Below are 14,464 nucleotides of genomic sequence, written 5' to 3' on the forward strand. Positions count from 1 at the left end.
ATTCCCACACCAACCTAGAGTGAGATAAGAGAATCTCATACTGCAAAAAACTCCCATCTGTCTTGGAAAACAAAATATAGAACAAAAATGTGTACAGTAAGGTTAAACGCACAGAGTAGATTAATAAGGTTTCATTCATTTCGATCATGGATTTCATGAATTTCAATTAGGATGTTGCTATATTCTCCCTGCTATACCAACAGCTCCTACAATACTCTGCAGATTACTCCTTATACAGGCCAGAGTAGATAAGGTGAGCAGATGGTTCATTTCTCTCGTAACAGCACCACAATAGAAGAGTATGTACAGGGTCCTAGATCTTCCGATAATATTTGTCTTGCATTAGGTGACTGGTCCATACCTACAAAAATCTCTGCTACAGATCACACTGTTTTCCCATGGTCTCATTATTTAGAGTAAGAATGAAAGGCACAAAGTTGTTTCTTCTGCGCCACTTCTCTTTCTTCTGGGGAGCCCTAATTGTATTTTTTGCACATAAGCCTTGAGAAAAGTAGGTGCAGATGAAGAGATGCAGGGCACAGACATTTTCTCTACGTGGTATTGTTCCAAAGACAACAGAGTAACATCTTGCATACTTTTTAAAATATCAGGGGAAATGAAAACAGGTTCTCTGTAAATTAATTTTATATCCAGAGCTCTGGCTTTTTTTTAGCTTTGGGATGTCCTAAGGGAGCAAGAAGGAGGGATGAAAAACAAAGGGAAGAGGAGGTAAGGACAAGTTTCCTACCCATTTTTTTTCAGCTCTCAATGTTGTGAATGGAACACCTCCCTTTCACACAGAGTTACTCACTAAACACCTAATACAAGCCAGAGATTTGCCTACTGGCTTTTGCAAACACAGCTAGGAGCTTGAAATTCTAAATATATACACGCAAAATAGCATTACGAGCATGTATGTGCTGTAACTTCCTGCCTCTGTAACCTTCCTTGCCTTTCTTCTCCAGGGCTTTAAATGTGTTCATTCCAAGGATCCAACACCAAATTCTGATATGGCTAAGCTCCTAAACCTTTGTGACATACCAGATAATAACAATAAAAAAAGAGAATGATAAGATTTTTAAGACAGTGATTATCTCAACAATTCAGGAGAAAACCACGCTAAGGCAGAAATATGGATAAGGAAAAAAAATACAATCTACTGTCAGTGGATTACACTACAGTTTGTCTGCAAAACCAAGGACCCGTTCCAGGGAACTGAGGATTCCAACCTGTCCTCGTTCACTGATGATCACCTACATAGCAAAGACAGGGGTCTCTTACTGGGGTGATGGGTATGCTAACACTTACCAGGGGTAACTACAATTGAACAAGCTAAAGAATCTGTAGGAAGTTCCAAAAGGAGCTGCTTTGGTATCTGTAGGATCCAAAAAGGATCAATAACAATAAAAATATCTTTTCAGAACAGCAATCTCTATTTAACTTTCTGCTCAAGGGGAGCACTATTGTGCAGAACACCATTGTAACTGAAACAATATACCTCTGAAAAGAGAAGGCACATAAAAAATGGCAATGAAGAGACTTTTGCCTTATGAGTACATAAGATGAACATCCTAATGCATATTCTAAACAAATGGATTAGGAACAGTTTTCAAGTAATGGCATTTCACCTCTTTTTAATTAGATATGTGATCTTGATAAGCTTTAGTTCATATGAATATATAATCTACTGGGGAAGTCTTTCTGAGCTCAGCCCTTTCAGCCTCTCTGTAAATACAATTTCACCTTCATTGTCCTTAATTTGTACAACAAATTCAGAAAGAGATCTAAATATTTTATTACGCATGTTATTTTTCTTCATATAGTTTGTATTTATTGAACCAACTATTACAGCAGCACATCCCCAAGCAGAAAGGTAGCATTTGCTATGCAAACCACACAGTCCATGATTGGCATCTAAGACCAATTGATCTAGCCATTACCACTATCTCCCTACCCCCACAAGCATTACTACAAAGCTATTGATTTAAACACTGTCGATCGGTTTCCATTTTCTGATTTTGGGCAGGCCAATTAAGAAAGTGAGTAATTGTGATTACACTGCTTCAGGATCAATTACATTTGATGCAAGACAAAGTGCTCCCTTTTAGAACAACGTTAAGAAAATTATTATGACCAAGTAAACTATTACTGAATATGCTTCTAACAAAAATGCAAAATAACTGACAATGTTTCCATAAAGATACATTATCAGAAAATAAGAATATTGACACCTGTGTAAGCACAATATTTGGACAACATTTTAACAAACTTTTGCAACTTATTCTGACTTTTAGATGTAACCTTTTAAAGTAGTATAAAAGATTAAGAAGGGTACAGTTGAGTTCTGATACAGGCCACAAAATGACAGAACACATGATATCTCCAAAGAAAACACATCAGCAGAATTTTGAACAATGTTGTATTTTTAACAGTAAAACAGCAAATTTAATTCAACAAATATTTTAACGATTTCTACACTATTTAGTGAGAACCAGTTTCAAAGAGACAGGGCCCTATCAATTAGCAAAGGAACAAAGCAAGCAATTCCTATTCTTAATTTAATTTTAAACTTAGCTTGAGCTTTGTCATTGGACTCACATTGTCCAAATCATTAAAATGAATACACCACTGAGGTCTGAGGCAAATCTATTTACAGTGATGTTACTCATAGTCTGGTTGGTGTTCAGGATTATTGATCGGTCTTGTTTGTCTAATAGGAAAATAATAAACAATTACTAGGCAATGTTGGAGAAAGTAATCAGTTTTTATACATCACTAATACAGCAGACCTCCCAAAACATAAAGGTGATGATCTGCATAAAATCAATGTTTTATGCTACATTGCTTATCCTCCTCATTTCTAAGATTCTTAGCAATAAATTGTATAATTTAGAAAACAAATCATTAGTATACTAAAAATATTAATTTGAAAGAATAATGTCAGTCCTTTTTTAAAAGAGCATTCCTGCCTGATACACTGACCATATTTTATTCACAATAAAAACAGAATGTATTTATTCACTTTGAAGCAATAATGAAATTGTATTGCATAGAATGGAACTCCCCTTCACAAACAAGCCTTGCATCAGGCAACAGTCCAAACCCATTCCCAAATTCTGGAAACAGCACAAACTGTAACAATGTGATGAGCACAAACTACATGTTATAGACACCTTGCTAAAGATACTACTATCTGTTAAAATGAAAATGTGTGCAGAAAAAGGTTTGAGGAGGCAAAATATACATTTTCAATAGTAAAACACGCCTTTCCCTAAAACAGGAAATTTAGCTTATTTTGAAGTCACTTGGGTACATTTAGATTAAAAAGCTTTTACTCTTCCCTTTAATAATCTATGAGCTGGAAGCTGTGCATTAAATTTCCTAAATTATTGAAGAGAGGGGTCCAGAAATTTCTGAAAGAATGACAGTTATCTCTAATTTAGAATGCTGCAGTGTGAATGCCTATTCAATATCCCTCTTGCTGCTGGGTATAGAAACTAGTAGTTCTTGCAACGGTATGTAAAAAAAACATTATTTTCACATACGTGGGAGAAAAAAAGATTCACAGAGATTCACATAGTGCCTTTTCCTTGTTTCAAAGATGATGTAAGCTAGCACATGCCTGAAATGCTTTTAAAAGGAGGATCCTTGCCGAGAACTATTAATTCCTAATATTTAGACACTGCTAGTCCTTTTCCCTGGTTTCAAATGATGCTCTGTAACAGAGCTCTCACTGTGTGAAAAAAATTCCTGCTAGCCTAGAAGGCAATGGAACTCTTCAGAATATGGATCCTGAATGTCCAGTCAGCAAATTTTGGGACAATTTTCACACAGTCATGTTCCAGAAGTCACAGATATATATATATATTTATATATACACACATACATATATATATATATAATATATATATAATATTATATATATATATATTATGGAATAGATAATCTCAGCAGCCATCATGGACCAATCAGAAGGTCAGCCAGGGAATCAGATCCAGTCAGCATGGGTTTATGAACGGTAGATCCTGTTTGACAAACTTTGTTTCGTTCTACGACAAAGTCTCCTGCTTAGTGGATGAAGGTAAGGCTGTTGATGCGGTCTGCCTGGACTTCAGTGAAGCCTTTAACACTGTCCCCCAAAACATTCTCATGGAGAAGCTGGCTACACATGATTTGGATGGGCGTATGCTCCGCTGGGTGAAACACTGGCTGGATGGCTGGGCCCAAAGGGTTGTGGTCAATGGAGTTAAATCCAGTTGGGGGCTGATAATGAGTGGTGTCCCCCAGGGCTCAGTACTGCAGCCACTTCTATTTAACACCTTGATGAGGGAATTGAGTGCATGCTCAGTAAGTTTGTACATGACACCAGTTTGGGAGAGAGTGTTGATCTGCCTGAGGGAAGAAAGGCACTATGGAGGGACCTGGATAGACTGGATCAAAGGGCCAAGGTAAACTGTTTGAGTTTCAATATGGCCAAGTGTTGGGTCCTGCATTTTGGTCACAACAAACCCAGGGAACCCTACAGGCTTGGAGAGGAGTGGCTGGAAAGCTGCCTGATGGAAAGGGACCTTGGTGTGCTGGTGGACAGTGGGCTGAATATGAGCCAGCAGTGTGCCCAGGTGGCCAAGAAGGCCAATGGCATCCTGGCTTGTATCAGGAATAGTGTAGTGAGCAGCACTAGGGAAGTAATGCTGCCCCTGTACTCGGCACTGGTGAGGCCCTACCTCAAGTACTGTGCTCAGTTTTGGGCACCCCAGTACAGAAAGGACACTGAGGTGCTGGAGCGGGTCCAAAGAAGGTCAGCAAGGCATGTGAAGGGCTTGAAGAATATGCCCTATGAGGAGTGACTGAAGGAAGTGGGACTGTTTAGTCCGGGGAAGAGGAGGCTGAGGGGAGACCTTATTGCTCTCTTCCAATATCTGAAAGGTGCTTACAGCAAGAGTGGAGTTGGTCTCTTCTCACTGGTGACAGGTGAGAGGACCAGGGGAAATGGCCTCAGGTTGCATCAGGGTAAGCAGAGGTTGGTTATCAGGAAAAACAGCTTTACAGAAAGGGTAATTAAGCACTGGAATAGGCTCCCCAGGGAGGTGGTTGAGTCACCATCCCTGGATGTGTATAAAAACTGTTCGGATGTGGTGCTCAGGGACATAATTTAGTGGAGAGCTGTTAGAGTTAGGGTACTATGGTTAGGTTGTGGTTTGACTTGATGACCTTTAAGGTCTTTTCCAACCTGAGCAATTCTATGATTCTAGGATTCTGTATACAAAAAATTCCAGCATGCTAGTCAGATCTGACAGCTTCCTTCAAGGTGTTGTTATTAAAAGAATCCCAGGAAGAGTGGGGAAGAAATAAAAACAAAATTTGAGAATAGATATAATTCTAACTTGGAAAAGGAGTTGATATTTCTACCTGGTACTATCTATACTAAAAGAAAATTATGACCACACAAACACAACCTGACAAAGAATTCTTGCACTTAATACACATAATTTCAAGCCTACATTTGAGATCGAATCTGCATGTTTAGAGGCAAGTGCTAAAAAAAAAAAAAAAAAAAGACCAAAGAAAACTCATAATTCTTATGAAACAGAACAGCAATTATATGATTTTCCTAAAACATTTTTGGCGTTCAACATGTTGCCAATTGTTCAATTATTTAAATATTTATTAAACAGTACAATTGATGCTGCAAAATAAACTTAAGTTACACTCAGCAAAAAAAAAAAAAAAAAAAGTACCACGTGCCATTATGTTTATAGCAGATTTCCATTCCCACTTCCATGAGAACTTACCATAACTGGAAACTGGCAGTCTGAGTAGAATCACAGAAGTCGATGCCCATTGAAACAGTCACAGATTTCTCAGGCTCAAGGCATTCTACAAAGAAACATTTTGAACAGCTACAGTGAGCATGCAGAAGAACACTATAATGCATATACAACCCACCACAATTTCAAAAATTAGAAAACCTGTATTAATAAAATATTTTCCAAATGCTGGAAACACACATGAGATAATAACAGGGCATATATACTAAGTTAAAGTGACAAAGAATACCAGAAATTTATGTTTAAATGAGAAAGGCAAGCTTTTGGAAGAAACTGTAGATGATTTATAACTTAATTTCTGCAAAAGAAACAGCTTCATAGGACAGGACAGCTACCAGCATGAAATCATTACTGGGGAAACAGCAATGAGGAGGACTATGTTGTGGAACTCAATAAACCTAAAATGGATAGTGTGTTCATCCCTGAATTTTTCACGTTTTTTCCCCATAACATAAGTGAGTTCTATTGACTGTTCGGTGACATTTTGAGTATATAATCTGATTAATAGCATTACATTTTCTACTTACAAGCCTTTTGCGACAAACATCAGTGCTGACTGAAGGATGAATGGATTCAGAGAGACGTAAGGACTCGTGTCTATATGTAAGAATGTGTATGACTATGCAAAACCACTACTTTCTGTGTTTGAAATTTGTCAAAACAGTAAGATTTTAAAGACAGAATACAATTACCTATTGGATTAAACTCATGCATCCTCATGCCAGGGGGTAATTTCTTCTCCCCTATATGGATATTATCTATCTTCTGATCAGTTGTATTTGTTAATGTCACTTGCACAGATACCATACGATCACCAAAAATGCAAGGTTGTCTTGAGAAATGATAATGAGCTGATAATCCTTTTCCAGTCATCCGATGAAGCATTTCATGCATTTTTGTTGGCACAAAGACTGGGGTAGAGACCTGATAATTACAAAACAAGTTGATGAACATTTTAAGAGAAGAACAGATAAAATTACAGTTAAATGCTAAACTTCTCACGCAGCTGGAATGCCTGCTTTCTAATCAGAATTTTGGCAAACCAGACACATGAAAGGATTTACATGTTATTGCACTTTAATAGATGCTTGTATCTTCAGGAGAGTCTAAAAATAACATTAATGGTGCTGAGAAATAGCAGCTTTTATTTTGTTGTACTTGCCCAATTCTTGTTTTGTATCGCTTTTCAATATTTTAACACTATTGTCTATTAAATCATGGATTTTTTAAGTTGCAGATAAAATAATGTTGTTTCTCTATTCTAAGCATCAAAACTCAAGGCTGGGCCCAAACCCACCATGGGACACAAAACTATAGTTTTTCCTCTTGTTAAAACAAATAAAATATTGTCTAACAACTACACCAGTCAGATACTAAATCTACAGGAGTACAGAGCAGAGCAGTGTTGTCACTTTTTAAATCATCCTACTGCCACATGCAATAAGAGAAATCTTAAGGACTTCAGGTCCTTTCTATCCTGAAATAGCAGTGTGAAAGTGGACAAGAAAACCACAAGAGATACTGCTGCCCTTGAGATCCAAAGTCAAGAGTTCCAGAGTGAAAAAGGAAGGAATATGCACAAAACAGCATAAGGTGAATGTATGATCTTCTTCAGACAAGCTTACTTGCCATAGGTTAAGAAACTGTACAGAAAGTAAAGCTATATAAACAGGTTGAAGGAGGTTGAAAAGGCCAAATGCTCAACACATAAATCCTGCTTGAGAAATCTGATATAAGCTACTGAATTTTAGATGTTAATTTCTATGAGTGTCTGTCTTTTGCCTTACATTTATAGCCTTGAATGTGTAACTAAGTGAAAGAGACAGCTACAAATAAAATGATGTTTCAAGATGCTAAGCACTTAAGAAAGGAAAACTGGCTTTTAACTTGCCTTGCCTACAAAACTCTTACAGAGTGCTATGTTTTTCTTATTGCCACATTTAACATTGAGGTGCTGTGACTTTTTGCACACTTCCAACAACATGAGAAGATGGTAAGAGCTGTGATTCACACCTACAAGGTGATAGAGAAATGGGAAACAAAATACACATCTCTAGAGAATCCTTTTGAAAAAGAAGTTAGTGAGCACATAACAAACTTGACCATACTGTCTCAGCACCAACTTCTAAACTGGAAAGCAAGGCTATAATACATTTCATCTTAGATCACTATCTGTAAAGATCAACTGCTAAATGTTTAGAAGTGTAGTCACTGCACTGATGAAAGCTAAAGAAACCACACAAGGAAGACAGTGACTGGGTATTCAGCAGTGGCTTTGGAAGGTGCATCATTTAGATGTATTGCACTGAATGACAAATAACTAATGAAGTAAAAGGTAAAAAGGCTTTCTATTCACGTAGAGCCCAACCACTGCATGACTATGATTAATATAAATCACTTAGTGATGTGACTGAGAAAAAAACATCTACAAAACATCCACATCAGGTTTAACTTTCCAATTTAAAACCCAAAAAAACCAAACCAAACCAAACCAAAACAAACAAACAAACAAAAAAAAACCCAACAAAATCCCTCTGGTATGAGTTTTCTTATATACAATTAATGATGTATCAGTAACCTCAGGTGTAAAGGCTAAAAGACAGTTTCAGAATCCATCAATTTGAAGATACTCCCCAACCCTAGTGTTGACTCTGTTATTAAGTTATCAAGTTATTACTACATTTAAAGTAAATTGTCTCAATTCAGGTGAAATATTATGCAATGTGCTCAGGGACAACATGGATTAGTTTTCCTTTGTCAGCAGAAGAAAATTAATTAATAAAACTTAAAGTTTCGAAAAGATGAATTGAGATTTTATATGAAGTCAAACTCAGCCTTTGACTTCAAACATTTAATTCAGATTGAATTGGACATACATAACTGTGAAGTTATTTCATAAAACTGCTCAGCCATTTTTCATTAACAGGCTTAAGCAATATGCTTTATCCATGTTAAAACAAGTATTTTGAAGCGTTCTACTTCTCTGTGCTTACATTATTTTGAAAAACTATTTATTAATAGGAATGAAAGCATAAGAAGATGGTAGTCAGAAGTTCAACATGTAGATGTTTATTCATACAGATTGAGTAAAACTCCCTCAATACATTTAAATTATCACACAGACTGAAGTTTTATCAAAACCTGACTGTGATTTTTACTCAGAGAATTTAATCTCAGCCTCTTATAGCACTGCTTCTCATACTTCATTCAGAATTTTATCAATTTGAGGAAATTCACTTTTATTTTCTGTATCATACCATACAAACTGGAAGACACGCAGAAGACAGACAGAGAATAATAACCCATAGAACATTAATTTCCAGCTGTATTTAACATGTCAGTACTAGAAGTAAATAAAATATGTCTTTTTAACATCAGAATTTATTATTTCTGGAGAAGTATTATTCTTTAGACACTTTCTTGCTAGTGATGGTTGTGAGATGACAAAGGCTGCTGTTACTGTATGGCAGTTTACTGAGCAGCTTGATCAGACTGGTAAACACATTTTTTGTTTGTTTTATTTTAAAATTTCCAATGTATACAATTGCAGTACTTACAGAAATCTATATAGCACAATACCCACAATCATTCTGGGGTTAAAATAACCCCCCAAAGAGTTAATAAAACAAGAAGCATCTAGTAACCATGAGATAATCCTCTACAAATCTTTCACAGCATATGTTTAAATAATAGAAGTCATTTGTGTACCTTTGGATGGTTTATGAAAATAACCAATCAATTCTGCAGACACAACATTATTTCTAAAGGAAATCTATGTGACTCATGATGCCTGCAGATACACAGAGACAAACCACACATATTTTATCAGTTTATTACAGTAAGCAAATAAGCGTGGAATGAGAGTGCACATAACTGTCTACTTAACGCTTACTGAAACATTTATAAGAGCTGTTATCTCCCTAATAACAGACAGACAGTGTGCAATTTTAGAGAGGAGAAAAGCTTCATATTTTTTAACACTTCACTAAAAAGTAACTGAAGAGTGTAAAATGAAAAATACTCTGTGCAGTTAGCTGGTAATGGACCATATTATCAACTCAAGTTAGATTTATAGGATACAAACTAGTCACTAATAGTTATTTTATGACATAGCATGTCTGCTTTTTTTGGGTGAAGATTATTAAGATTAAACTTGCAAAACTTTTTTTTTTTTTTTCCTTTTTTCTTTTTTTTCCCCCCTTTTAAAATATACAGCTGTAGGGACTCCACAGTGATGTCACATGGTAAAATTATTGGTATGAACCAGACTGCCCCCCACGGTAACTGCAGATACTCAAAAATAATCCATAAAGATCATAGCCAGTTACAAGCCAGCAAACCCTCGACACATGAACACGCTTTTTTTTTTGCCAGCTCAGTAAGTCCTCAATAATTAATTCAAGTTAATACAAAAACTGTTATTATTTTAAGTAAGAAGCACCAAAGGGTTTATTAAACGTACTACAGAAAAAAGAGTTCGACAGACTCTCCTGTATGATGCATTTCTTCCTTACTTGAATAATGCTTTAATAATAAACTTGGATTAAATTTTGATCCTGATTCAAACATTCAAGGATGTTTGAATAAAGCATCTATTATTGAAAAAAATATTTTCTTCTAGAAATTATAATAATTATGTTCTTTTCCTCTAAATTGCATTTTGTTAAGACAGTGGACTGAATCATCTAATCTAAGCAGTCCCTCTTACTGACCTCCTATTGGCAATATCCATGACATAACCCAAGAATGACCCGCTGAGCTGTGAGAGCTGTATCCTCTCCTACACTCAATAAAGAGCTGTGCTCCAGTAACTTCCAAAGAGCTAAAAGAGCCTTAATATCTCAAAGCTCAGCCACATTTACATGATCTTTCAAATGAGAGGAACAACTTAACCACAGGTTTACAGTACAAGAAGAAAGATGTAAATCCAGGCATGCAAAGGAAAGACAACTACTGGCAATATATGACAGCATATTACAATCTTTTACTCCATTACCAATTACTCATGGTCACATGGCAATGTCTGCCATATACAGCTCTTACAAAAATAATTAATAATTCTTTTAAAAGATGCAAGAAAAAAAAAAAAAAAAAAGAGCAAGAAATTACCCTGCATTATTTCATGAGGCTGTAGGAAAACCCAAAACCAGAGCATACTTAAGCCTTGCTATTACAGCTGTTATAAACAGCATTCTCATAATGCAAGGGGGAGGCAGAACAAACAAAAATGCAATCTAGCAAGCTCACATTTTCTGTAGTCTAGAGAAGTAACAGGATACTGTGATTCCACTTGGGTTAGTTTATCTAGACCAGTAGGCACTTGAGAACATCCTATCAAATTCATATCATACCATATCTAAGTAAATACTTCAAATAACTTTCCCCAGAAGACTCATTCACCTGCTCTATATCTACTGAACACGTTCTAAAGTCACATATGCTATGAAGACCTTCAATTTCTAACAATTCTAACCCCCTTCTTTTTGCTCAGCCACCAATTCTTAAGCTCCACACTTCCCTAAATTATGAACATCAGTGAGGCTAACTGCAAATCTGCATATTAATTCTCACAATTTTTAACCACTATTAGCAAACAATTTCAGGCAATTGAAAGTGAGTTCCAAAAATTCTTACTAAATTCCAACATTGTTTGAATAATATTGTCTATAAAATCTTGCAAGGAAATCAACATTCAAAAATGTCTATATGATGCCCACTGATCTTCTTTTACTCAGAGATCAGACTCCAACAGAAGAAAGTTTTTATTGTAAATCTCATAGTCTGCCTCTGCAAGGTTGTCAAAATTAACCCTTTTTTCTATTTTTTTTTTTTTTTAACTCTAATATTTATGTGGTCTTAACCAGGCCTAAAATTATCCTTTCAAATAGTGGTAAGTTCAATTTGTGAATCTTCTGCAATGTTAAAAAATCTCATTTCCTAATAATTTCATTTCCCTTGGATTTTTCATTGGTTCCTTTAAAATATAAAAACCTACACAAATTTCCAGTATGTCTACATCAAGAAGTATTGTTCTTAGACTTTACTGAATTAATTCATAATATTAAGGAACAAAAATTAGGACTTAACCACAAACAGCAGAAAATTCATTAATTCAATTTCAGATTCATCAAGCCTTTTAAAACTGAGACTGTACTTAGACTGCAGTTTATATGTAACTGAGAGTCAGTGAAATATATTTAATTCTGCATGTATGAGAACATTTAAAGCATTAAACTAAACCAACACACTGTTTCGTTACAGGCCTCCCATCTTTGCCCTTTCCTTATGCTGGGAATAATAACATAGCACATGATTATAATCACTGACTCACAGAATGGTTTGGCTTGGAAGGGACCTTAAGGGACCATCCAGTTCCAACCCCCAGTCCCCCACCAGCTCAGGCTGCCCAGGGTCCTATCCAACCTGGCCTTAAGTGCCTTCAGGGATGGGGTATCCACAGCTTTTCTTGGCAGCTGTGCCAGAACCTCGCTACTCTCTGAGCAAAGAATTTCCTCCTAGCATTTAAGTTAAATTGCTCATTTAGGATAAAACCAACCCCCCTTGTCCTGTCACAGTCAGACCATTTAAAAAGTCTGTCTCCCTCCTATTCATAAACTTTCCTCATGTACTGGAAGGCCACAATGAGGTCATATTGGATCATTCTCTTCTCCACGTTGAACAAGTGCAGCACAACAGTGAAATCTTTTTAAAATGCTCAAAAGAATGAATTTCGGTAGCAACAAAATAGGAATACTCTCATAGTCAAATCAGGATTAACACAAACATCAAGGAAAGGGCCAAACTCTGTGTTCACAAACCTTAGTGTAAATTCAGAAAGGCACATTCTTCTGCGCAAAATGGCGAATAATTCCTGCATACTGACCTTGTCCATCAGAAGCACCTAGTTCAAACTTCTCCCCAGAAACAGACCTCTCGTGTCAAGTGTAAAACGTAAGTTGAAACCCTTACTACACACTACCACTTACAAGGCAAAGCAAAATCAGCCTGTAAGATACCATATTTCAAATCTAGCATAGATATTTACAATTGCTGAAATGTAAATTCCACTTTTGCTGGTTTTATACCACTACATTCTAATTTTGGTCACTATATCCCTGTTGAAGTGTGCAGAATGTTGTTTTGGCTTCTATCAGGTTGACATTAGTGTATAGTAACTCACCTGCAGAGACAAAACTCCCAGATCAACACTGAAGTTAGCGTGCATGACATCTGTTATCATTTCCTGAGTGCTGGTGCAGAATCTCTGCATGTGCTTGAATGTACTTCTAGCACATGATGCTGATGTATAGATACTCCCCTTTTATGTCATTTTACATATTTTAACTGGAAAAAAATCTTTGTATTGTAGTTTATGAACTTACAGTTGTCATGAGAGTATTGCTAAAACACAGCTTTTCCAAGTTTTTTTTTTTTTACCTATAAGTTTCATTTTTTGTTTTAAAAAAAAATTTAAAACAATCATCTGCTACAGTTTGTATTTTGCTTAAAGTAATGGAGATTTATTTATAATAAGTCACCTCCTGTTTATTTATTTAAATTCAGTCCCACATTTCAGTGGGACTCAAAACAAAATTCACGGCATCAGTCCAGTGAACTTGAGAATGTGGCTTTAATTATTAGCTGTGTCTGTGTGAGGTCCCTTGGCTGATTATGAAAGACAAACTAGGCAGGCAATTTTCACTCAAGTACTCCAAAATTACCCTGATTCTAGTTGGTAGAATTTCTGTTATTGTCACCTGCATCTTCCAAACATAGCAGCAGGAAGACTGTGACACTGAGCATGTACTAAAACTTGCTTTAAACTTAAGTGTACACTGTACACTTAAGTACTTTACACTGAGCATGTACTAAAACTACTTAAGCTTTAAAGCAAGTTTTAGTGCATATCTAACAATAATTGAAAGTTATGATTTACGTAGTGAGAATATATCTTATTGCAGTTGCTATTACAAAGTTCCATCAGTGAAAACAGTAGTGATCCCTGCACATTTTTCATTAAAACTTTCCGAGTCAATGTGATAATAAAAATTTGAACACAAACCTTCTTTTACAGTACTGAATTCCTGAACTTCACTGTTCCACTGAAAACTCCATTTTACAGCCCTTACAGATGTAACTTTCAATAATCCTGCTGCCCACTCTAAATCAAGAACACAGACACTAGAGACTAGAAACAGCAATTGACACTGCATGAAGCCATATAAAGAAAAATTTCCTAAGCCAAGTGAACAATGATTTAAACTGCGCATTTTCATCATTTGCACACCTAGCAACACTATTTCAGGAAGATTTTAGAACTGTCCTTTTAATCTTAAGATACTAAGATAACCGCAAACTACAAAGTTATTAGGAGAAAAGCATGAAAAAATAAGGTCTGTCACCAAAGTGAATTTATTAAAAACCTATCTCTGATCTTATGCTACTAAATCACAGCATTATTCAATAGCTTTGTAATTGTCTCCTGCCCCTCCAGTGTTCTCTGGAAAGTGGCAAAAGGGGCCTGAAAACACTCTGAAATGATGCTGGTGTTAGAAATCTGTACCACACCACCTACCAGACTTCAAAGAAACAACCCTTATATGTTTCTGGGGCAGGTGGCATGAAGGGCAATTTCC

General features: G+C 36.1%; 1 protein-coding gene across 4 annotated transcripts in view; it reads right to left on the reverse strand.

The window, feature by feature from the left end:
• AP3B1 (adaptor related protein complex 3 subunit beta 1) overlaps window positions 1–14,464 on the reverse strand; it is a 136,683-nt gene that overhangs the window by 22,315 nt on the left and 99,904 nt on the right. For all 4 annotated transcript variants that reach the window (XR_004305544.1, XM_015848602.2, XM_015848603.1 and 1 more), the window contains 2 exons: window positions 6,521–6,752; window positions 5,793–5,877 (listed from right to left, as the gene is read on the reverse strand). Coding sequence is in view for 3 of the 4 variants with exons in the window: in XM_015848602.2 (XP_015704088.1) it covers window positions 5,793–5,877; window positions 6,521–6,752 (317 nt within the window). In the remaining variant the exon portion in view is untranslated. The remainder of the gene's footprint in view (window positions 1–5,792; window positions 5,878–6,520; window positions 6,753–14,464) is intronic.

This window comes from Coturnix japonica, chromosome Z (genome assembly GCF_001577835.2).
Source record: "Coturnix japonica isolate 7356 chromosome Z, Coturnix japonica 2.1, whole genome shotgun sequence".
Taxonomy (NCBI): Eukaryota; Metazoa; Chordata; class Aves; order Galliformes; family Phasianidae; genus Coturnix; species Coturnix japonica.